Source organism: Oryzias latipes, chromosome 6 (assembly GCF_053564925.1).
Source record: "Oryzias latipes strain Hd-rR chromosome 6, Olatipes_Hd-rR_3.1".
Lineage (NCBI taxonomy): Eukaryota > Metazoa > Chordata > Actinopteri > Beloniformes > Adrianichthyidae > Oryzias > Oryzias latipes.
The window spans coordinates 18,072,427-18,096,851 of record NC_136242.1 but is presented as its reverse complement, the minus strand read 5'-3'; the positions used below and the strand labels follow the sequence as shown (position 1 = coordinate 18,096,851).

The 24,425-nt window shown below is 38.3% G+C and overlaps 3 protein-coding genes across 3 annotated transcripts; all 3 read left to right on the top strand.

Moving 5' to 3' along the window:
• Positions 1 to 3,231: 3,231 nt before the first annotated feature.
• Positions 3,232 to 8,547, top strand: sqor (sulfide quinone oxidoreductase). The gene is made up of 10 exons (XM_004069566.5): positions 3,232 to 3,576; positions 4,099 to 4,309; positions 4,483 to 4,653; positions 4,738 to 4,791; positions 4,875 to 5,069; positions 5,155 to 5,364; positions 5,467 to 5,650; positions 7,266 to 7,333; positions 7,439 to 7,617; positions 7,702 to 8,547. Exons 2-10 carry the CDS (start codon positions 4,112 to 4,114, stop codon positions 7,757 to 7,759), a joined length of 1,317 nt encoding a protein of 438 aa, XP_004069614.1. The 5' UTR covers positions 3,232 to 3,576; positions 4,099 to 4,111; the 3' UTR covers positions 7,760 to 8,547.
• A 305-nt stretch (positions 8,548 to 8,852) lies between these two features.
• ctdspl2a (CTD (carboxy-terminal domain, RNA polymerase II, polypeptide A) small phosphatase like 2a) lies at positions 8,853 to 17,587 on the top strand. The gene is made up of 13 exons (XM_004069565.5): positions 8,853 to 9,462; positions 11,296 to 11,507; positions 12,436 to 12,571; positions 12,702 to 12,848; positions 14,041 to 14,268; positions 14,516 to 14,609; positions 15,067 to 15,178; positions 15,259 to 15,345; positions 15,439 to 15,501; positions 15,596 to 15,675; positions 15,820 to 15,946; positions 16,085 to 16,180; positions 16,521 to 17,587. The coding sequence occupies exons 2-13, from the start codon at positions 11,322 to 11,324 to the stop codon at positions 16,584 to 16,586; spliced, it is 1,422 nt and encodes a 473-aa protein (XP_004069613.1). The 5' UTR covers positions 8,853 to 9,462; positions 11,296 to 11,321; the 3' UTR covers positions 16,587 to 17,587.
• A 3,726-nt stretch (positions 17,588 to 21,313) lies between these two features.
• Positions 21,314 to 22,821, top strand: si:ch73-330k17.3 (insulin-like growth factor-binding protein 4). The gene is made up of 4 exons (XM_011475995.4): positions 21,314 to 21,708; positions 22,114 to 22,201; positions 22,318 to 22,510; positions 22,630 to 22,821. The coding sequence occupies exons 1-4, from the start codon at positions 21,390 to 21,392 to the stop codon at positions 22,687 to 22,689; spliced, it is 660 nt and encodes a 219-aa protein (XP_011474297.1). The 5' UTR covers positions 21,314 to 21,389; the 3' UTR covers positions 22,690 to 22,821.
• Positions 22,822 to 24,425: the final 1,604 nt, after the last annotated feature.

Below are 24,425 nucleotides of genomic sequence, written 5' to 3'. Positions count from 1 at the left end.
GAAGCGCCCCCATCTGGTCTATTTTGGTACATACAACATGAATGAATGTTATAAAAAGAAATTACTAATTACTGTAAATACATTGAGATAAATGAAACATTTATTTTCACAAACAAAAACAAAAGAAAACATTGTATAAATACAAATAAATACAAATATTCTGTTTGTTGCATTCATATATAAAATTATTCATTTTTTGCTTTTAAATGTATTTATAATTTAATGTTTTTTTACTCATTTAAGCAGATTAGGTGTCAGTCGTTATCTATACCACCGTAGCCCTGATTGTAAGGATTTGTGATGTGTCATAACATATATATTGTGATATCCTATAAGTTCAATACATTGAGCTGTATGTTCAGAAAGAACTGCAGACAATGTTTATTAAAGGAGTCCAGAAGAACACTGATTTATAAAAGAATTACAGTATAAAAGAAGGTTTCATGTTCAAGGGTCTCAGCACAAATTTTGAGGAACAACCCCTAAAAGACATATTGCTCCATGCAAAACATTGTCCTGCAATCAAACTACTACTTGGCATTAGATATTACTTTACCACCCACCTGCTTTGTTGTTCAAAGGATGTTTTTAACCTTTATTTATGTAGGAACAAATTAAGGCCTATTTTTACTTATTTTGCATACATCATTTTCATAAATCCTTAAACTGGAACATTCTATGATAAATGATTAACATCTTAAAAAAACTCAAAAACTTTTTTTTTGTACTATAGGTTGGTGAAGCACTACAAAAAAAAACACATATGTTGTATACACAACATAATAAAATACCATCAGTAAATACAGTGTTCAGAGTTCTCATAGCCTGATGCTATATTTTGCCCTACTTTATATTTGAAATGCTTGTGTGCTGTTGTGAGTGAAAACTTGGTAAGCTGATCCTGGACTGCATATTGTAAACTCCTTTTTTAAGGTGAGCAGAAGGAAGGACAAGGATCAGCACTATTTAAAACAGCACTTCATGCAGTCCAGTCAGAATGAATTGCAGTTTATCAGGAACAGATAAGCTTTACAATCAAAAATCTCATGGTGTTAAGGTATTTTTAAAGTTCACAGGATGATTGAAAGACACCTTACACTTTAACCCTTGTGCCTGGGAACTTTAACATTGGGAGTTGGGTTATCTAGACCCCACAAGACAGTGCGCTGAACCTTTTTTCTTCAATGATTTGTGATCTTCACTGGTGTCCATGGATCACATGAAATCCTCTTCACTTTATCCACCTTTGTCATGGTAGGGAGAACACGTCAATGTTAAGGTGGGGTCATAGGATAGCACAAGGGTTAAAAAGGGTCAGCAATGATCTGAAGACACCAATTATATCTATATTATACATTTTACTGGTGATCACAAGATTCATAATTGTGTTGGAGTGACAACAAAAGCCCTTGTTAAACTGTGTCAAGTCAAACAGACAAACCAGGTGTGTCATGTAGCCTTTTCAGCAAGCTTCAGCCAAAACTGTCCTTTGTTTTATTGAATTCATGTTACGCAAACAGCTAAACAGCAATATTTGCCGAAAGGTTCACCTTTCGGCAAATATCTCCAAGGGTCGCCAAAGGGAATCAGCTTTTACTGATTCACACAGGTGGTTTGGCAGAGGTTTTTACGCCAGATGCCCTTCCTGACACAACTCTTTATCTAATCTGGGTTGGGGACCGGCACAGGGAAACTGAGACTCGGACCCCCTTGTGAATACATGGTCAGGCAGTAGTTGGAAGGGTCTTGCCCAAGGACCCACACTGAATGAAACCAATCGTGTTCCCTGGGAAATGAACTGTTGCTTCCTATGCGCCAATCCTACACGCAGCCAACTGAGCCATCCAGTCACTATGCTATGCTAAGAGCAATATCTATTTAAATCTTCTTCACATCCACTAATGAATTCCCGAGAGGGTATCAGTGACACAAACACCACGGAGAGAGGAATGTACAAACTGAAGAAGCAGAAAAGAAGCTGTTGAATCATGACACAGCATATACAAACTTTTGTCTGTGCAACTGAGACAAAGTGCTTTTAAGCTATAAATTGATTTTTTTTGGTGGCACACAAGCAGTATTTAAGAAAAAAAAACTTTGATTGATGGAGATGGAAATTGTATATATAAAAAAAGATTTAGGTTCTACTTGAAAAAAAAAACTACTTAAATCAACTCTCAGTCAGTCAGTTTATGCCAACACTTGTCTTATGTTTTTGTTTCGTGCAAGCATTACAAAATAGTCAAACTAACGACAATTAGAAAAGACTTTTAAATGCTTTTCAATTCTGAATTACTTCCTGTGATGTTTCAAGAGATTGAAGAGCGAAGAAGCCATGCAGGTATCTCATGCATCTATGTAAATGTGTTGCATGTCATTCTGCAGTAAAACAGTCACAAATGAGTGTTTTTGTACAGTAAAGAGCATCAACACGTGTGCAGAGGACAAAGCACGGACTGCAGGGGGTACTAATCCACTTGATGCTGTCATTACAGACTACACATTAGATGTGGCCACCAATGGCTGCAGAATCAGAGTGAAGACAACTGTTCAATAGCAAGAATGAAACACATTGCATGTAGGGGCTAAAATGAATCATAGAGATCTAGGTTTATGTTTATACAGGTAGTCAACTAGCAAAAAACAAAACAAAAACCTGAACCAGTCCAACCGTTGCATTTAAAGAGTTTAGCTGAGTCATGGTGACAAAACAAAGTTTTACTGCATGTGTAACAACATCACATGGGCTTCCATCTATTGTAGCCTAAGTACGTTCTCTAAATTAGCAACAAATAAAAAGCACACCTACAAATTTAAAGGATATTGTTTAAAATAATAATAATGTCTTATAATAATGATTTTTTTTTTCACATTTTCCACTATTTATATATGGCAAAACTATGTGGCATACCTTTCTCTACTTGAGATACTACATTCTAGAATTCAGTAATTTACTGAAGTGCTTTTAAAACTCATACGGAAGAGGATTAGGGTCGTGGAGAAAGAAACATAAGGGCATAGACAATTCTGACTTTTTTTCTTAGAATTCTGAGTTTAAAGTCAGAATTCTTAACCTCCAGAGAACTAAACGCTGAAGCGACAACTCCTGGTTGATCCTGTAAGTTCCGGTGTGAGGGGTGTGTTCCCAGTGTCCTTCACAGAGACGATGGGTTCTGTTCAGGCACGTCCAAAGTTATGCCGCTGTAAGCAATCGCTACGCGTGGTGACGACATAACGCAACGCCCCATTTCCTCACAGACGCACATAGATATATGACACCTGCAGTTTATTGGTCTAAATTTTGAAATCCCTGTCTGAGAATGAAACTAAACAATGCGCCGTGGACATTGTGTGCAGTTCAGGCCGGAAAGGCGTGACGAAAACAATTTTTGGAGCTTAAATCTCATTGGTTCTCTACTCTGTCGCTCTTCAGGAGGGCGGGAGCTGCGAGTCTATATACATGCTGCGCTTTTCTGCATTACATTGCAGGTTTCTCCCTGCGTGGCGTGGAAGTCATGAGTGGTGGCGTTGGGAATTATTAGCTTGACAACAGTCGGATAACGCAACATTCGCCAGGTAACTGTAATGCGGCTAAATCGTTTCAGGTGTAACGGTTAGGGAGTCAGGCGCGAGCCTAGTTCAGCCAGGCCATGATTATTTCTTCTTACGCAGTCTGCAGCAAACAACAACTGTGTATCAACTTGGATAAAGTTTCACTGACTGCCCTGATAAAATTATCCTTTTGTATAGCGTTGCTTGTTAACCTTATGTTGTTTGTATTCAAGGCACTGAAACAGGGCTTTACTAAATGGTATAAAGTGTAAGAATTCACTTCCAAAAAATGTGTGAACATAGCTGTTGTTGAATGTTATGACGTTTTTTTTTGTTCTTCTTTAGTTTAATAGCTAGGTAAATGTCTAGTAAAATGGATCAAAACGCCTATCACGCAGTGTTTATCCACTCAGAGGTAAAACCATCTGCCACTTCTTATGGAACTAAAACAACAACAGGAAGTGCATTATGGGTACTGGTTTTAGGCTCCTGAACCTCACTCTGCTCTACTGTATTTCTGCTCACCACAAATGTCTTTCTTTGCAGAATTAGACTAAAAATGGCTACCCTTTATCGACTGAGGCGGTGCCACCCCACAGGGGCAGTTATCGCTCATCTTCACACCAGCAGCCGAGTCTCTGCCAAGCAACATTACAAGATGTTGGTCCTGGGAGGAGGAACTGGTGGCATTGCAATGAGTGCACGCATGAAGAGGGTAGTCGGGGCAGATAATGTTGCTGTTGTGGAGCCTGCTGAGGTATGAATCGCTTTGTCATCGTTTATGGTTTTGTTTTGATTGCAGATGTGTTTTGTAGTCCCACTCCCATCATCTTTTGAGCAGTTATGCCACTTTTAGAAACGGGGAAAAAAAACTGTCGTTTTCTAGGACATAGTTTCTGCAGAACAGCAATAGTTCATTTTTCCCTCCAGATGCACTACTATCAGCCCATATGGACTCTAGTTGGTGCTGGGGCAAAAACCGTAGCCTCATCAGGTCGTTCCACTGCCAGCATTATCCCATCTGGAGTGAAATGGGTGAAATCTAAGGTGCAGGAAATAAATCCGCAAACAAACACTGTTCGCACGGAGGATGGAAATGAGGTATGTTCTGTTGGGTTGGGTTCACACATGGCTAAAGTTAAACTAAACCAAAATACATAATACCTGTTCATTCTCACTTTACAGATTTCCTATGAGTACTTGATTGTGGCTCTTGGGTTACAACTCCATTATGAAAAGGTGAAGTCTTATTTTGTTTTTTAATATCATTCCTGCAACAGAGATATTTCTATAGCAAAATGTGCATTCATTCTAATATATAGATTAAAGGGCTGCCAGAGGGGTTTGAGCATCCAAAGATTGGCTCAAACTATTCCATCGAGACTGTTGAGAAGACATGGAAGGCTTTGCAAGACTTCAAGGAGGGAAACGCCATTTTTACTTTCCCCAACACTCCAGTGAAATGCGCTGGAGCTCCACAAAAGATCATGTACTTAGCAGATGCCTATTTAAGAAAGGTATTTTGTGATTGTCATCTAGAATTCATTATGGCAAAGTAAATGTTGTTGTTTCTTTAGTCATTTGTTTATGATCCTTTTTAAGACAGGGAAAAGGGACAAGGCCAAAGTAATATACAACACGTCCCTCCCGGTGCTATTTGGGATCAAGAAGTACGCGGAGACTCTGTGGGACATTGTGAAAACTCGTGACCTACAAGTGAACCTTCGACACAACCTGATTGAGGTCCGAGCAGACAAGCAAGAAGCTGTGTTTGAAAATCTGGACAAACCTGGTGAAACAACAGTCTTTGAGGTAACTGACACTTTCGGTGAAATGTGGATTTGATTGTTAAGTTCTTGCCGTGTCAAGATTTGTTCCTTAAAAGTTGGTGTGTTGTTTTTTTTTCCTCGTCAGTATGAAATGCTTCATGTTACGCCACCTATGGGACCCCATTCTGTGGTGAAAGGCAGTCCGCTGGCTGACGAGGCCGGCTGGTTGGACGTCAACAAAGACACTCTTCAACATAACAAGTATCCAAACGTGTTTGGAATTGGTGACTGTACCAGCCTGCCTACAGCCAAGACTGGGGCAGCAGTTGGTTAGTGTATTTACAGCTTTCTGCTCAATCCATAAACACTAACAAAATACAAACCTCACCCAAGTGGAAATGATGCTGTGGAGATGTTACTCACAGTTACTGACAAGATGTGTTTTTTCATCTCTACCTATTGTGATATTGAATTTTGACTGTGGTTTCAAAACAAACGGAGAGGATGTTGGTTTGTTAGTCATCCTGTTCTACTGTCATATGTGAAGTCCACTTCCTGGCTGATGGCTGTTGTGAAACGGATCTGGATTTAGGAACTTTTAAGATCCTATATTCACAAGGTCACGATTAAGTGCTCTTTTTTTCAGAACAAGTTACAGAAACCCTAACTACAGCATCTGGCTGCTGATATTGAGTAATTTGTAGTTTGTAGTAACAGTCAGATTCCTAAACCAGTAATACTATGAGTACTTCAGTAGTCTGAGTCAGTCAGGGTAATCAACAGGTATTTTTCACAGGTGAACACGTGAATGGGCAAGATTCGTTCCCCCTGTGGTGCTGTGCCTTTGCATGCATTCAGCTAGATGGCAGACTGTCAGGCATAACTAGAAATGTTTTGTTTTATGCAAATGTGGAGCTTGTGAAGGAGAAGTATTCTATCTTGAGAAAATGAAGAGATGTGGAGCTTTTCTTCAAAATTGTTCCACTCTTATAAGTTCCATCCCCGTGTCTTTGTGGACTTGGATGCCCTTGGATACCGGTGTCTTTTTAGTTTCACTTTAGTTACATGGGGGTAGAGTAAACAACCCAAACATGTGCTATGACTTGTCTTTGTGAATGAAGTCTGGTACATTGCAGCGATGCAGGAAATGCAATGAAACTGCTGTGAACGTCTCCCCAGCATCATCTCTGCAGCACGGCACTTTGAGAGAATCAGTGTTTGACTGGATTTACCTGTAAATGATTCAAAAACTTTGTTTGAAGTCACAAATCGAATTAGTTTTCAACTTTATCACCCGTTTAGTTAAAAAATGTGACATATCTTTATAAGTGCTGTGATAATAGCAGCTGAAGAATAACTATTTTACAAAGCTCAACACAAATTGACTTATTAAAAAAACGAAATCACTTTTTTTTTTTATATAAAAATGTTTTACTTAAAATGTATTGCATTTACTGGATGGAATTGTGTGAAGCTCCCTTGTGTTTTTTAATTAAAATTTGACATAATTCAGATGCTAAGGTCTTTTCAAGGAGGGGGAGGGTTTGGATCGTGAATACTTGTTTCGTTCAAAAATGAATTGCTAAAACAAACAGAAAATTGCAGCAGAATTGCAAGCGCTTGGTGAGAATTGGATCAGAGCACAATATGGTTTATTCCTATGAACATTTGCTTTTATTATTTTTGCATCTAGTTTCTACAGATTGCATCATGATTCTTGTCTCCCTTCTATGCACTTTTTCCAGATATTAGTTTAACCCTGAAACTAATAATAGAAACAAAGTGGGGGTTAATTGTTGTTTGAAAATTCTAAGTAAATGCTGGAATAAATTGCAACTGCGGTGTAACATGCATATTCTTAAAAAGGCTGAACTGTGTGTGTTTTGGGTTGACTCTTGTGAAAAGTTCTTCTTTTACGAAATAACTCTTTGTTTTCTCTTTTAGCTGCACAATCTGCAATTTTGAACAGAACAATCAACAAAGTAATGAAAAACGAGAAGCCAGATAAAAAAGTTAGTTACTTTTTGATATTGTAATATTGCTTGTAATTTGGAAAAGTGTTGGAAATTCTCAAAAACAAACAAACAAATATATATATATATATTTTTTTTCCATAGTATGATGGTTACACATCTTGCCCATTGGTCACAAGCTACAACACGGTTGTTCTGGCTGAGTTTGACTACAACGGCCAGCCGCTGGAAACATTCCCCTTCAATCAAGCCAAAGAGAGACGGTTAATGTATTTCATGAAAGCTGATGTGATGCCTCACCTCTACTGGCACGGCCTTCTCCGGTATGACAAACTGACAATGTTTCAAAGCTGAAACCACTTGATTCTTTCTGCATAAATGTTTTGCTACTTTCTCTTTTCGCTCAGGGGCTTTTGGGGCGGACCAGGCCCATACAGGAAACTGCTTCATCTGGGGATGAAATAAAGCACCTTAGTACCAATCTTAACTTTAAACGTTTCATTTCCTTAAAGGTTACAGAAATTCATCTTATGATGGACAGATTCAGCAGTAATCTGTTATTTTGACACCTGTGCAAAAGACTGGATATTTGGGCTCTTTTGGACATCTCATTAAATGACAAGTTGTACTGTTTTCATTATGCACAATAATTCACTAAGCTAAGGCATTTTCAAAACAATTTGGCTTCAAGTGCTGTATTAAAATTAGCATATTTTGCCAAAACTCCAGAGGGGCAAAGAATTTGAAATCCTCTACTAAACTGGATTCCCACTTTTTCTGATCAATTCATAGACTGGACATCAAGTTTACAATATTATATGCAAGCTGAGAAAGCACAGTGGTTTGCTTTACTCTTCTAAGTATGAGTAATCAAAAGTTATTGTTGATTTACATTATCTAATAGTTGAAAATTTAAGTAAAAAATGTGCCTGTTGGTGGAAAAGCATTAATTGTCAAATATTTTGCTATAGCAGGAATGTGAATGCTTCACTCCATTGATCCTGATGAAATACAAGTCCTAAATTCACGACCTTTTTTATACTGGTATAAATTTGCAGCTGTATTTATTGTTACCATTAGTCTGCTAACAAGTACAAATGTTTTTTTGGAATTGAATTAACATGCAACTGTGTAGGGTTTTTACTGTCTACATTTGGTTGTAAACACATTTTGTGGGTGTACAGTTGGTACTAAAATCATGTTTGTAATCTGGGGAAGAAAACCTTCATCAATAAAAATGACTGTTATAGAGAGACTGTTTTTTTCTTCAGTGACAACTGAGCAAAAATGCTAAATATCTACAATATTGTTTTTATTTTCATTGGAATTTTTATTGGTGAGGCCCAATCTGGGCTTCAGACAAGCAGCAATATTCAAAATGTGGTTTTAAAATAAATCACAAAATGTCAAATTGTGACATTATTTTATGGTAAATGGGAGTATTTCTTTTAATTTAAGTGTCTGTATTTAAGTTTAGATTTAACAATGGCAGGTTAACCACATTGAGTTTTGTTTTTTCACACTCACTTTTAAAGAAGCACAAAAAAACGAACGCCATTTTTGTTCATATTTATGCTTGGTATGATATGCAATACAATCATTGGATGTTTTTTTTTTTCTTTTTCAAAAATGGATTTAATAACTCAAATTCACAAGAAGATAACTTTCAGGAAGTATTTATTTCTAAATTTGTTTTTAATTTAAATCATTTTTTTTGTATATTTTAAACTATTGACGAGACCAAGTCTGCCCATGCGCACAAATGTGTCCACCTATTGTCATGCTAGTTCAGAAAATGTTACATTTATTTTTTAAAGCTGTCCGTGTAGTGATACATTAGCACCAGCAGGGGTACATGTCAGAGCCTCGGGCTGATTCTGGAGCACCAATGCCCGGCCAGCTTCGACCTGACTCCGCTTTCCGCAACGTTGGTTCGTTCCTCTACGTCCGTGTCGCATTCCGCTGCGCAACGCCAACGTTATATTTGTGATGAGGCGGGAAATGGCGTCCGAAGACATGGCTGATCTGTGACTAGCCACCGAGCGACACACACACGGCTGGCTGCGACAACCACGGCTCGACCTCTATCGGTGGTCGCCACGGTTGCAGTCCACGGCTCAACAAAACACTGCGGCAAGTTTTAAAAAAGAAAGCTTCAGAGATAGTTGGTGAGTACACACCGACATGTAAACAAAAATGTCCCCGTTAAACCGTGACTGCTGTTAGCTAGCAGCGGCGAGCGTTAGCAAACCAAGGGGGCGTAGTCTAATGGCTGCACACACACGAATAAAAGAGCTTTTTAATTTTCTTTTTTATATATACATGACACTGCCGAGTTGGCACCTAAAACAAAGATACATAAATAAACAGTTAAACGTTAGACATGTTGTAGTCCGCGAGGCCGTATTGTTTAGCGCGTTTTTTGCTAACCGAAGCCTTAGCCGCAGAACCCAATGACCGCTTCTCATTTATTAGTGGACATCGCAATCAACAGTAGATCAGGCAACCCGTGACGTTCCGGCTAAGACCCTATACATCCACTCGTACTGTAATATTAAGGACACATTTGTGGAGAGCAGACTGTGGAAGTGTCGCCGCTACATCGCATCAGTAACGGCTAATGGTAGCGGCTAAAGCTGCTTGTGGGTCCTGCTGATGTTACATAACTGCAGTCACTCACTGGTGCCGTTTGATGTCATCTCCCTGCACATGAGCAAATCCGCCTGCATGAGGAGTTTCTGTCACACCGACTTATCTTATGTCAAAACAGAAACCTGTCCTATTACAGTCCTGGCTTTGTATGTATCTTATTTCATCTCGTTCAACTATGAACATTAACTTTTCTTCTAAAAACCCTCTGATATTTCTAACTTTAATGCCAGCTTTTCGTACATGACCCATTAAGGCAGAAATGTCGTGTTTTTGCTTGTATGTTCATTGACATTCTTCTAGTTAAGTCTTTTTTTAATGTTAAAACTGCTACATTTTTAGAAAACACCCACTTTAAACTTTTCAGCTTTCCTGTTCATTTATGTCCATGCTTTATAAAAGTTTAAGAGGCAAAATAAAAGGGAATGTTAACATCTATAGTTAATAACTATAATGAGAAGTATATAAAAAATGTTTTATTTATTAATGTCAGTCTTAATCCCTCAAACTGATTGTTTAATACTTCATATTTATTTGCATTAACAAGCTCAAACTCTGAAAATAATCAGGATTTGCTTGGATCTACTAAAACTGTAAGAACTTTGGGAACTGTCTTTGCCAGTCATTCATAAAAAATGTTTTATATTAGCATTTTGAGACACTAAAAACGAGCAGCTTTAGTTCTTTTTTAAATAAGTGCCACCAAAAAAAACCGGCCAGATTATCAAACTTTATTTGAAACTGACATTAAACATAAAATTCTGCTCCAAAAAAAGTTTTCACAAACTATTTTGCTGTTAGATTTTTGTTGACTGATATTTTTTACTGACAGTTTAAATTGTAAGCATGTTACAATAATATATAATATAAAAAATAATATTGTATATCAAGACATTTATTTGACAGTATTAATAACAGTATTTTTGGGTGTAAAAATCTTTTCTGTTGGCCTTTTAAGCTCAAATTACACTTTTGAGTATATCTTTATTCAATTTGTTGTGAATCAGCAGTAGACAAAAAAAGTGCAGTTAGGAAAAGAAGCTTATTTATGATGTAGAAAATAAGCTGGCCGTTCTGCAACAGGGAGGGGAAGGGCGGGCGGGGTTGCTCTGCGCCAGTGGTCCTTTCCACAACTTATAGGCAAGTTTTTAATGTCCTGCTGCCGCTCTGCAGAAACTGTCTTTGAAAACGACACGGTTATATCAATTTTGGCTAAAAAGGACAATCATAATTAAACGACTACTGGTAAGGCTTTTATAATAGATCAAACGATAATTGGAGTGGGACTTTAAATGCTCTGAAATGAAAAAGTATTAAAGGTTTTCACCTGTTGTTTTTTTCTCCTCTGTTAGGTTCTTCTATGTGATGTTGGAGCACAATGAGGCTGAGAGTGCGTAAAGCTCCTCAGCAGCCGAACAAAGGCCATCAAACACACCTGTCCCAGCTGAAACGCAAACATCGGGAAGTGGAGCCACCCCCCGGGAGAAGTCGAGGCAAAATGCAGAAAAATGAAACCGGGCTTTTCTCCACAATAAAGAAATTTATCCGTGGAAATGCTGTCAAGGTAGGCACAGATGACCATTCAGTCATTTTCTTCAACAGATAAGTGTGATGTGTCATGTAATAAACGGTAAACTCAAAGTCACAGCAGGTTGTCGATGGAAAATGTATCTAAAGAAGCTAAATCTAAACTATTTTCACTTTGGTGTTGATTTTACCAGGATGTGCTTCACATGAGATTGATTTTTACCCCATTACGTGCGGCTTTTACTTCATTTATTTTAGAGCTATATTCTTAACAGAAATCCAGTCTACTTTGTTTCTTGTAGTTTGAGGTAAGCCAATTTTCTGAGACATTGTCCATTTGACCTTACTGCACAGAATACTGGGTTTCTGTGATTGCTGTGTTGTCGGGCACAGACTGCTGTGATGTAGCTACAGACGTGCATCGCTGCGCCTTTCTCTAGACCCAAGAAGACCCTAGATCCTGTGGGAGCATGACAGGGAACGTCACAATGTTAATTATCGCTTTTATCGGTCATAGAAATGAGCAAAACAGAGAATTTGAGACTGGATCATGACAAATTGCTTTCTAAATGTGACAAGGAAAAGGCTCTGTGTTCTGAAGGTGTGTCTGCTAGACATTCAGGCTGACAAGACAATCCTAGAAAATGCAGGATGTAAACCAAAATCTGCACAATTATGAATTCTCCTGGATTGAATACAACTGAACAACTTTGGAACAAAATGAGGAAAACAAAACTTGCTTCTTGGTGATGACAGGACCAACTAACCCAGTAGAAAATGCTTTAAAAAGAATGTTTAAAAATTATTCCAAAAATGTTGCTGTAATTTTATGTGGAAATATCTCAAACTATGATTCTGATTGTTTTTTTTTCCCCTCCATATCTTAAGTCTAAAGAGAAACACGGATTTTCTAAAATGCTAAAAGTTGATTACTTTTCTTGTATATTATTTATTTATTGTTCCAGGTGGATCCGGACATCCCGGCCAAAAGGAGCCGCATTGATTGTAATCCTGACAATAATCTCATAACATCGACTCCGCAGACCAGAGATCTATCCAACAAAACAGTAGCCAGAGTTTGCCGGAAAACTCCCAATAAAGGTATCGCAGATCTTCATCATATTTATGTTCCCTGAAGTTGCTTTAAATTCACATTACACACTCTACATGGAGAACACGTGGATTAGACAGATGTTGGTTTTAATGAGTCACATTTATTTATTTATTTTAGACACAGTGACCTGCAGCAGTAAACTCCTGAAACCAAACGGTAAAATGGAAGCCCCTGTCGAGTCACCCAGCAGCCCCCCGCGCACCACCCTGCTCGGAACCATCTTCTCACCAGTCTTCAACTTTTTTTCACCAGCAACCAAGACCGGTAAGGAAAGCATCCAGGTCCTGAAAGTCGTTTGAAAAGTCATTTGAAAAAGCATAACTCGGGATTAGTCAGAAATAGTTATTTAGAGGTTTGATCACTTTGTGGGGTTTGTAAATGGTTTCGTGCTTAACATCACTACAATCCTTACAGTTGGTGTCTGTGCTCACACACACAAATATCCACCGTGCTGCTATCGTCTGTTGACTCTGAGAAAGTCTTAGAATAAATCAGTTTCTTGTTGTCCAACGGCTTTCCTTTGGATATCACATGACCACAGCATAAATTGCAGGAAAAGAAGCAAGACAGTGTTCAATAGACTGAAGTTTAAGGAAATGTGTGTGTTTGTGTCAACTAGTTTTCAATAAAACATATAGTTGCTGTAATCTGTGTTTAAAACTAAAATAACATTCAAAGACATTTACTTTCTCTCATTATTAGTGAATTATGTCATTAAATTATCCAACAATCTGAATAAAGATGCCTTAGCGGAGGGCTGGGATAAAAGTCCAATATGTAAGTTGTACAGTGAACGGACAGACCAACCAAATTTCACCCTTGATAGTATCCTAAAATGAGAAAAAAAACAGACAAAATAATATTGATTGACATGGTTGTTTAGATCAAATGAAATGTTTAAAGGCCTGAATGGATTTATGCACAAACAAATTAAAAGGTACACATTTCTGTAGTATCCTTTGCTCATGAAGCATACACACTATTCTTGTATTTATTGTTTATTGCTTTTAAGCAAGATATACAATAGACAAAAAAAAAACAAACCTATATCAAATTAATTTGAGATATTGAGTCATAAATTGGTCGGAAAATAAAAGATGGTCCTTTCTATAATTCATGTTATAATTCCTCCTAATCGTAAATAGACATATTTGCATTTATAGAAATTACACACATGACACATTTAATCCATTAAATATAAGAATGATCAAATATAGTTTGATTAACTGCTTAAAAGGGAGTGGGGGGGGGGGGGGGGGGGGGAAGCTGTATAATTTGTCATAAGATAATAAATGCATAAGTGAATGTATACATGGAAATTATGGAGAATTGTATATTCGGATGCAAGACTACATTTAAGTGAAGGTTCAATGGAGGATGTTGTTCTGGATGGCGGAGTAGTATTTACATTTTATGTTGTAGCCTGACCTTTCTTGTTCTTTCCGTCTTGTTGAAGCCACTCCAGGCTCCGATTCTCCGGGCCAAGCAGTGGAGGCCGAGGAAATCATGAAACAACTGGACATCGAACCGGCCGAAGAAATGCAGAGTAGCACCCTGACATCCACAGAAGGAATCAGTCAGTGTTACTCCTCATCCGTGTTACCACAGAGACTTCAGATTACCTCCGACACTTCCATAGAAGAAGGAGAAATCATCACAGAGACGGACATGCCCCCATTAACGGGTAAATTCTCTCTAAAGCTTCATCTAGCTTTAGAAGTTTGAGAAACTGATGGACAGAATTTTCTAGTGTTGTTTCTATTTTCTATTATGCTTTAATAAAGGGTCAGTAAAGTGCTAACAGTCTGTCACATTAGAAAAGAAGTGCTCTTCCAACTGCAGTGTATTCCCTGGTTCTCATCCAAAAACCTGTTTGTCAGTTATGAAGAGGTTCATTGTTCACGTTTCTCTGTAACCTGTGCTGTCACCAGCTCCCGGGTGCATGTCAGTTGGCAGCTATCCACATTCGATACCCTCAGCCCCTCCAGAAACCTCCTATGAAGACGAGTGGGAAGTTTTTGACCCGTGAGTTCATTCAAATGTTCAGAGTGAAATTTACTGCCTTTTTTGTATCATGATTTGTATAAATGAGATGGTAAAACAGGCAACCCCATGTTTGGTGCTGTAACTGGGGTGTTTCTCAGGGACATATAGACTTTGACCACTAGGTGGAAGCAAAAACCCAAACTCTGCATGGGGGTTTCTGTTTACACCTCTGCTCTGACATTATTAAAGTGACTTTTTAGGAATTAGCATTATAGATAAGATAATATATATTTATGGACAACATTTTAGATTAACAGATATTTCACATATTGGTTTAATTAATCGGTAAATCTAAGTTTTACAGGTTTATACTTGTATTTTTTCTTGTTAGTGTATTTTTATTTATTTACTTATTTTGTTTTCAATGCATCATAGACTTACATTAAAACTCTATCTCTACATACGTTCATTTTTTAATTTGAATTTCTGATTGAAGGTACTACTTCATCAAGCATGTGCCTCCTCTGACAGAAGAGCAGTTAACACGAAAACCAGCATTACCTTTGAAGACACGCAGCACACCAGAGTTCTCTCTGGTTCTGGATCTGGTAACAGACTGTTTCACAAGTATTGATGTCTTCTAAGAAGTACACTTTATCTAATAAATTCTTTTCTTTTTCTTTGCCAGGATGAAACTCTGGTTCACTGTAGTTTAAATGAGTTAGAAGACGCTGCTCTCACTTTCCCTGTGCTTTTTCAGGATGTAATATACCAGGTATTATCTGCAAAAAAACATTCATTGTCAAAGAACTTCACTTCTTTTGCTGCTGTGGTCAACAATATATGTTTGTTTCTTTGAAATGTGAAGGTTTATGTTCGATTGAGGCCCTTTTTCAGAGAGTTTCTAGAGCGCATGTCTCAGTTATACGAGGTGAGGGACGTCTTCAGTGTTCTTCACATCATTTTACAGTCCCTGAAATGACGTCTGAATCTTGTTTATTCACCATCGACCGCAAACATTTCAGATCATTCTCTTCACGGCTTCAAAAAAAGTCTACGCTGACAAGTTGCTCAACATCCTGGATCCCAAAAAACAGTTAGTGAGGTCAGTCAACAAAATAATTTAAAAATGATGTTTGTGCTTTTCTTTAATATCCTGAAATCCTTTGAACTTCTGCTGTTGTATTTTTGCTGTTGTAATTCATTTCCCTTTTCTTTGTTTTTAACATTATTGAATGTCCCCAAACAGACATCGGTTATTTCGGGAACACTGCGTCTGCGTTCAAGGAAACTACATCAAAGACCTCAACATTCTGGGACGGGATCTCTCCAAAACGGTTATAATTGACAACTCCCCCCAAGCCTTTGCTTATCAGGTAACCTCCAAAATGTTTTTGTAGGTCATTTTCTGCTAAGTACCGGTACTAGTCATGTTAAATGACAGAGTAGGACTATTTAAGGCTTGTCTTTGCATTGTGGATCATTAAGAGCACATCATTTTTGTTGTTGTTTAGCTTTCCAATGGAATCCCTATTGAAAGCTGGTTTGTGGACAAAAACGACAACGAGCTTCTAAAACTCGTCCCTTTCCTGGAAAAGTTGGTGGAGCTGGTACGTACGCTGAACCACAGCCTTCCTCCTCTTATGGTGTAAAGTCCTTCTATGCAGATAGATTTGTAGGATATTGGTCACATTTTAGTGTGATGATGCATGACGTTTTGTTAGAATTGAATTGATCATTGATTATTGCTTAGTTTTGTCTAGTTTAGTATAACTTATAAATTATTGTTTAGTTGAATTCAAATCATAAAACCCCAATATTTTCATTATTGATCCCCAGATTAATTTAGTATTAATTAATAAAAAATCAAACATTTCCTGAGCTTGGTAGCTTTGATGAAAGATTGCACATTTCTAAACCCGTACTGTCGTTGTTGAATGTTCTTGGCAGAACGAAGACGTCAGACCTCGCATCCAAGAGCGCTTTCGTTTGCACGACCTCCTTCCTCCCGACTGAGGAGTCCCTGCTCTCTAATCCCTCAGTCCCAACGCCATGAGGGGGGAAGAAAAAAAAGAAAGACTGAAGGATGTATTCAGTGGTTTTTAAGCGTGCATATGCAGCATTTCTTGTTTTAGTTGGTTTTGTTTAGTTTTTATTATGCAGGACAAAAAGACGCTCAAAGCAGACTTGGAACAAACAGAAGGCCTTCTGGTGGAAGTGGAGTCTCCAACCATGTTGGATTGACAAACCTGAATGTTGCTAGCTGTCGGTTCTTTGAACTTTAACTTTCCACGGCCAGTCAGACCTGCATTTTGTTCACTATTATCTTGTAAATATATGTACATAATTCTTTTTTTTCTCTCTCAAGGTTTTTACATAATTTTACTTCTGATTTTACTATGTACCCTTTTATTCAGTTGCTTTTATAAACCATGAAAAGTGTTTAAAGTTGTTGATAAGCAGCTGCTTTTCTGTTGTATGCCTGCAGTATTCCTGTGATGCTTTACTCCATTATATGCAGTTGTCTGTAATAAGGTGCAGTTATTTTTATTTTTTAAAGAAGTATCTTCGGAAAGAAAACGTTTCTAAAATATTTTAAAGTTTAGAAAAAAAAGGTAATCTTGAATGAGATCTCAAATGGATACAAAGCCATAATGGCCAATCAATAATTTTTGGAGATTTGTATCTGAGAGTCCGTTTCTGATTAGACACTTTGATGGGGGGGGGGGGGGATTCTGGCATCTTGCACTTTGACATCCGGCCCTTTGTAAGTTAATGTCAAATCTTTTCTACATAGGTGTGCATCGCTGAAAATTGTCATGGGAGGAGATGGAAATTGTAGCACCAGCAAATTGCCAACATGTCCACTTTGAAATCTTGTTTTCCAAGATGTCCCGTATGTTGGATCTTTTCATGAACAAGCCCCCCCCCCCAGATTTATTGACTATTGAATCATCACTCCTGGTGTATTCAGTGTTACGCAATGGTTCCCTTAAAATAAATGCATTTTTATACAACTTGAAGTCTTTCATTTGTCTTTTTTCATGTTAGGAATAGGATCTGCTTTGCAATCCAGACATGTTTAATGGAACTCTGAAACCTACATGTAGAGGTCACAAAGAATCACCTATAGACTACGTGCACGACAGAACTTCCGGTTAACTTCCGTGTTTCGAGTGTGAGGCCGACAACTTCCTGTTGGTCGTGTTATGTTGTGGGGAGTTTTGTTGAGTTGCTAGTTTTGAGTAAATAGGAGCGGATTTCGGGTAAAAGAGAGGCGTTTGGTGTTTCAACGCGTGACAAAGACATCACAACATTGTTGTGTATACCTGTGTGCGAATTTGTCAAAGTACAACAGTACTAATATAAGCTTTCATAGCTTTCCAGTAGATGTGTCGGTGAGAGCCGAATGGATGGTGAACACGGCGGGAGGACTTCACCCCAAGCAAGACGAGTCGTGTTTCGTATTTGCAGCAATCGGAAAGAAAATGCGTCATGTAAACACGGCGTTAGGAATACTTTGCCCCGGTCAGACTTGTTCGGATCAAAATTTCTTTCCGATCGAGATAGCTGGGTATACCGATAGTTGTTCATGTAAACGGTCATTCCGATCGTGTGTTGCTGCTGCTCTGGTTTACGTCATGCATAGACGGTGTTTCGCTGAGAGAAAGCTTTGGAGCTCATACGGGACCGACCAGCGGCTCTGCGGACGCCCCGCGTAAAGCGCCGCTCCGCTCTCGCCCCGCTGGGTCTCCCCTCTCTTTCACCCCTCACGAGGGAGATCCGGGGGGATGCGTGTCCACTGAGGTCTGGACCCGGCATCCGAGCTCTGCGTTCGGGCTCCGGAGCCAGTGGACCGAGTGAACCTCTCTGACTGAGCAGATCAGCTGGATTTATTAATGTGTTTGAGGGGAGGGTGCTTTGTTACGTGTGCGTTTTGTTATGTGTGAGAATTCGGACTGCGAGCCGAACCGCCGCTCTGGGTTAGCGGCTGCCAGACTCGCGAGGACAGAGCAGAGCTCGAGCGGCCAGCTTACACAGCCGTCACGGGGCAGTGTGTGAGCTTTACAGAGCAGAAATGCCGCTCAGTCCTTAGAAACTGTTCAAAAAATCACGACACATGGAATTGTGTTTCTAATTGTGCCCCGACAAATAAAGGCTGATGTTGTTAGCCAGTGTTGTTAGCCTCTCCTAACACTGGGGTGTTCTTCAGTTCTGTTCTTCTTCCACAAAAAAAGCACTGACCACAAGGATTAAATATAAAATGATGAGCGAACAGGCACTTCATAATATTCATAAAATTAATAAAAGCACGTTTGGAAGATCGCCTCGTATATTACCGAGCTGCTGCATACATATGTGACAGCAAAGGTTTGTTACAACGGGACACATTTCCTTTCGGTATTTTCGACACGATATTTTGCCCATGTAACCACGCACTGGTCGACAATCCTGTAGATGTCGTTCACGTCGATTTTCGGGAGACCTTGTAGAAAACGGGTGAAATATACCATCTTTCGCAATCAAAATCTGCCGTGTCGCTGCTATAGAAGTCGCAAGCCGGAAATGGTCGGCCTCACACTCAAGGCGGCGGAAGTAGAACTCCTTACTTTCGTGCACGGAGCCTATTAGAGAATTATGTCAGTTAATAAAATTAGAATTTTTTTGGGGGGGGTTTGTGCTTCAATGTCTTCAAGTGTCTGCTAACAATTACAGCTCATTCGGTTGTCTCTAAAAGCATTAATATGAGCAAAAGTTAAATGTTAAGATAAACTTTATTAATCCCTGTAGGGAAATTCAGTAAAAATTAAAAGTTGGGAAGATAACTTTTTGCAAAGTACTGAGGTTTTTTACATTTAAATGACCCAACTACCTATTCAAAAGAATCAAAATTAGATATGAAAATTGATTTTAATGAAAATATTTCATGTCTGAGGCAAAAACTGCAACGTATATAGAGAAAATGAGGAGAGAGAGCAAGAAATAAAGAAGAAAGCAGAAGGAAAGACAAAGACGCCAACAGGGCAAGCTAAAGATCAGAGGTCTTCATTCTCTTTGCTACTTCAGAGAAAATCTTGCTTGAAATTGTGGTTTTTCAACCAAAACAGCCATTCAGATAATTAAGTCCCAATTTCTACAACATCAACATCAAATTGTTATTGAAATCATAAGACAAGATACCCCTTCATTTGCCCCTCAGTGGGGAAATCTCCACTTTGTAACAATTCAGTCTACAGTACAGACATGAACATTGTATGTATATTTAAAATAAATGTTTATGGGATGTTTGTTTATATTGTATATAATGTAAATAATACATATGGCAAACTAAACCAATAAACCTACAATATAATGCATTACATATCTATACAATCTAAGGTATTAGGTCATGGCACCATGACAGAAATATTGCACATCTTTTCAAACGAATAATTAAATTAGAGTTTTCACAGTATTAATTAGAATCCTTTTTCAAGATTTTACTATCACAACTCACCAAAAGAACAAAAAAAAAAGATTCAAAAAAGATCAGAGAAAAAGGCAAAGCCTGATTATTATAAAATAAAAATGAATTAAAATAGAGGAATACAGTGTAAAATCAGAGCCGTTAAAATTGAAACAGAAAATACATTTATTTTGTAGCTTAGTTTCGATACAACAGTTTAAGGCACATGATAAACATTTCTTTTTACACGTTTTGTTTTTGATAACAGTAAAATCTTTCAATAAATGTTGAAAAAAAAGAAATATTCACATATATATATATATATATATATATATATATATATATATATATATATATATATATACATGTATATATATATATATTTTTATCTTTATTTTTCAAAGTATTTTAAGAGGTTCTTCTTTTTTCTTCTTTTTCTTTCTTTTTTTTGGGTGCCTATTGATGCAAATATGCATCAAACTACTTTAGCTACAAAAGTACGTCTAGAATACCATTTAGAATATACTTGAAAGCAAAAATATAAGTGATTTTTTTAGTCATGGCTGGATATAAATTCAGGCATCAAGGGGGTTTACATTATTTTTTCTTTATTTTTGTATTTATTGATTGATTTGATCTTCATTTACAATTTTTCCTCTTCACTTTTTGTCCCTTTTCAGTCTCCCATGCTGATTGTGCTCACACAAAATCAATAGCACACACCATCATTTTACTTGACTGAATTTCAGGGTAAAAGTTGAATTTATCATTTGGGTTAGAAGGAATTAAATCAAATCCAAATTTGATTTGAAGCCCTTCTTATACCATCTAAGTTACACAAAGTTCTTCGAAGAATAAGATTTAAAACTTAAAAAACAAAATTTTCAGATAACTTAAAAAGTCTTTCATCCTGTGACTTTGAATTGTGACAAAAATAATCAATGAAGCAAAAATCTGTTCAGAAAAACCTGCAACAAAGGTAGCCAACTGAGAGAAAAAAAGTGAGTTTCAGTGGTCATCTTTTATGGTTGAGTCACATCCTGCCAGAGTTTTTATTCACAGATATGAGATTATGAGGTGTCCCGATCAGATAACCTGCTGATGTCTGAATCCTTTTGATCTTTTTGAGAAACGGGTCATTAAATCGATGGTAGACGGGCTCCCAGAGGTCACATGGCTCCAAACACAAAGGGGGGCATTATCTAAAGATGTGTGAATTGTTTCAAAACTAAATCCCAATGCTGATGGTATGAAGATAAGATGAGGAGCAGATTGACACTCCCCCCACCCACAGGCATCGATTGGCTGCTGGTGGAGGCTATGGCTTATAAACCAGTGGATCTCATGGAGGCGCGCTCACCTTCCAGCTCGTGATGACACTTAGGATGTGGATGCTGCTGCTTCTGTGCGCCTTGGTGGGGGCGTGGGGGTTGGAGGAAGCTCAGAAGCTGCAGGCTCTCCACTGCCCCCCCTGCGAGAGGATCCACTGCTCCACCCGGCGGGCGCTCAGGCTCCAGTGTAAGGGGGGGGTCACCACAGGAGTGTGTGGGTGCTGCCCCGTGTGCGCCAAAACAGAGGGGGAGACCTGCGGGGGCACTTGGGACCACCTGGGTAAATGTGACGAGGGGCTGGTATGCGTGGTGGAGGCAGATGAGGGGGAAGATGTGGAGCGCAAAGGGACCTGCAAGTCAGGTGAGGACGACAGCATCCACTAAGGAAAAAAGAACATTAAAATGAAACATTTTGCAAAAACAATGCACATTAAAATCAATCTAATCTATTTCATCTGTTATATTTATCAATGTTTGATCAAAACCTGTTAATTTAAGGAGGGAGAGTACTCTGAAGTGGCGTGTTTCTGTGACGCTGTGGTTAATCTAGTTTATGAGCTGTGAACACTGATAGTGCGCTCAAGGCTCCCTTTGATTTAAAGGTTTCCGCTCACATTACTTGCTCTTCTTATCTGTTCGTGATAAAAGCAGTCATCACCCTAACGCATAATCTATTACCAGAATCTAAATGATGCGTCCTTTTGTTGCTGCTCAGATTATCTGGATTTAGTATTTGACTTATTCATTGACTTCCCATCAACTGCAGTGCTTGAAGATCTGGATCCAGAGAGCTGCCAGCCGGAGTGCACCAAGGAGTACTGTCGGGCCAACCCCTTTGCTGTCTGCTCTGCCAGGTGACACTTAGCTTTTTATTTATTTGGGGGGGTTGATTGTGCTCCAGTTCTGGAACTAAAGTCTGCATGATAAAAAAAAATAATAATAAAACAAATCTGCATGGTGTGTCCTGCAGGTTTGCATCTGTAGAGAAGAAAGCATGTCAGGATTCCTGTCAGCACACTCCCTGTTCCAGCTGCCTCATGCTGACCCCCCCGTCCTGCCCACACGCCTGCAGCCCCACAGACTCCACCTGCCTGCAACACTTTGGGAAATGTGTGCACAGTCACCTGAGAATGCGGCCTCATGTGTGCCACAGTGACCTGCAGGTAAAGTGTAATAAAAACAGAGCAAAAAGGTTCTTTTTTCCCCCCTCTGCATGAATTGGTGTGTGAACTCTGATTGCTTTCTTTCTCTGTTTCTCTCTTTTTTTCTTTTTTTTTTTTAGAAAAATAGCGACGGACACTTTATGTGTTTGCTCCCAGCCTGCTCAAACCCTTCCAAGTAGTTCACAAAGGGAAAACTTTACCGGCTCATGTAGCAACAATAACAAAAGGCAGCTATCTTTAAACTTTGTGAATAAGTCAAAATTACTGTACCGCACAAATGTAATATAGACTATATTTTATAAAAAATAAAATCATGAGTGTGGACTTGTAAAGAGATGAAAAGAAAAAAGTTTTGCTGGATAGATACTCTTTTTTTTTTACTGGTTATTGACTCAATTGTTGAATTTTTCTAATGTTATAAAACCTTCCTTGTAAGGAAAAAAATATTTTTGTACAACAAACAAGTGAATATTCTAAATAAATAAAAAGATTTCAAACTCATTAAGCACTAAGTTTTTCAAATAAAACATTGAACACTAAATGTCCAATTACTTTTTATTCTCTGGTTATTGTTTTTCACAGGTTGATTATCTTTTAATGCTTTCTTTACTTATTATTTGACTTTTAATGTGTGTTTAAATCCACTGTGTGTGATCCGATGGGTGAGGGCGCAATGGTCTGTCACATCATTTCCCTGGGGATCAACAAAGCATTAAAAAAAATTCAGTAATAAATTCAATATTAGAGCTACGCGGTGGTGTAGTGGTTAGCACTCTTGCCTCACAGAAAAAAGGCCCTGGTTTAAATCAGGGCCTTTTAATTTCTGTGTGGAGTTTGCATGGTTGTTCCAATGCATGCTTTGAATTTCTCTGCGTAGTAACAAAAAAGATAAAAACAAAAAAACACAAGATAATTCTAAGTTGTTCCTAAGTGTGCATGTGAGAGTGTATGATTGTGCGACAGACTGGTGACCTGTCCATGGTGTATTTTGTCTTTGCCAAACAGTGGCTGGGATAGGCTCCAGCCTCCCAGTGACCCCAAAAGAGATTGAGCGAGTTCAGAAAATGGGTGGATGGATGGAGTTCAACATTCATCAAATATTTGGGGAAAATTCTGGCTATAATAAATCTCAAAATCCACCAAAAATGACTTACAATATGGACACTAATTTGTTATCTGCGAGTCCTGAAGCAAGATTCCCCCAAAGGGGTTTCTAGAAGCTGAAAGGTTTGCTGCTTCCTATTTTAACCCTTGTGCTATCTTAGATGACCCCACCCTTACATTGACGTGTTATTCCTACCATGACAAAGGTGAATAAAGGTGGAAAGATTTCATGTAATCCAAGAAAGTTGTCAGATTTTGTTGTGATTGTTGAAAGAAAAAAAACCACAATGTATTACTTTTGTCGTCTGTATTACTGTAATGTTATACTGGCCTCTGGCATTTGTTTTCCTGGCTTTTTTTTTTATTGTTCTTCAAGAGAACTTTTAACAGCACTAGCACATGAGTCTGCATCCTGAGGCTCCGGAACCACATGCAGCTCCTTTATCCCTCTATTGTGGCTCTTCTTTTTTAAAAGAAAAATGCTAACAAACTGAATAAATAATTGTTGTTGTTTTTTTTTTATTAGTAGAGCTTTGTGTTCAGATTTTTAACATGTCAGAAGCTGATCAAAAGTAGGGCAAAAGGTTTAATCTGCTGTCAGAATGGTGTATCATTACAACAGGTTTAAAGGGAGATGTTGCTGTTTGGTGAAAAGGTGTGTACCACACTGAACATGGACAACAGAAAGCGAAGGAGAGAATTGTCCCAGGACATTAGAAACAAAATAATAGACAAACACCGTAAAGGTAAAGGCTATAAAACCGTCTCTAAGCAGCTTGAAGTTCCTGTGATGACAGTGGCACATACTATT

Excerpts from the sequence above, each read along its gene's own strand:
- ctdspl2a (XM_004069565.5), top strand. The coding sequence starts at position 11,322 with ATGAGGCTGAGAGTGCGTAAAGCTCCTCAGCAGCCGAACAAAGGCCAT. Across the intron at positions 12,849-14,040 it reads TTCACCAGCAACCAAGACCG|CCACTCCAGGCTCCGATTCT; the intron begins GTAAGGAAAGCA and ends GTCTTGTTGAAG. Across the intron at positions 15,676-15,819 it reads CCCAAAAAACAGTTAGTGAG|ACATCGGTTATTTCGGGAAC; the intron begins GTCAGTCAACAA and ends GTCCCCAAACAG.
- si:ch73-330k17.3 (XM_011475995.4), top strand. The coding sequence starts at position 21,390 with ATGACACTTAGGATGTGGATGCTGCTGCTTCTGTGCGCCTTGGTGGGG. Across the intron at positions 22,202-22,317 it reads TTTGCTGTCTGCTCTGCCAG|GTTTGCATCTGTAGAGAAGA; the intron begins GTGACACTTAGC and ends TGTGTCCTGCAG. Across the intron at positions 22,511-22,629 it reads TGTGCCACAGTGACCTGCAG|AAAAATAGCGACGGACACTT; the intron begins GTAAAGTGTAAT and ends TTTTTTTTTTAG.
- sqor (XM_004069566.5), top strand. The coding sequence starts at position 4,112 with ATGGCTACCCTTTATCGACTGAGGCGGTGCCACCCCACAGGGGCAGTT. Across the intron at positions 4,654-4,737 it reads GCACGGAGGATGGAAATGAG|ATTTCCTATGAGTACTTGAT; the intron begins GTATGTTCTGTT and ends CTCACTTTACAG. Across the intron at positions 5,365-5,466 it reads GTGAAACAACAGTCTTTGAG|TATGAAATGCTTCATGTTAC; the intron begins GTAACTGACACT and ends TTTCCTCGTCAG.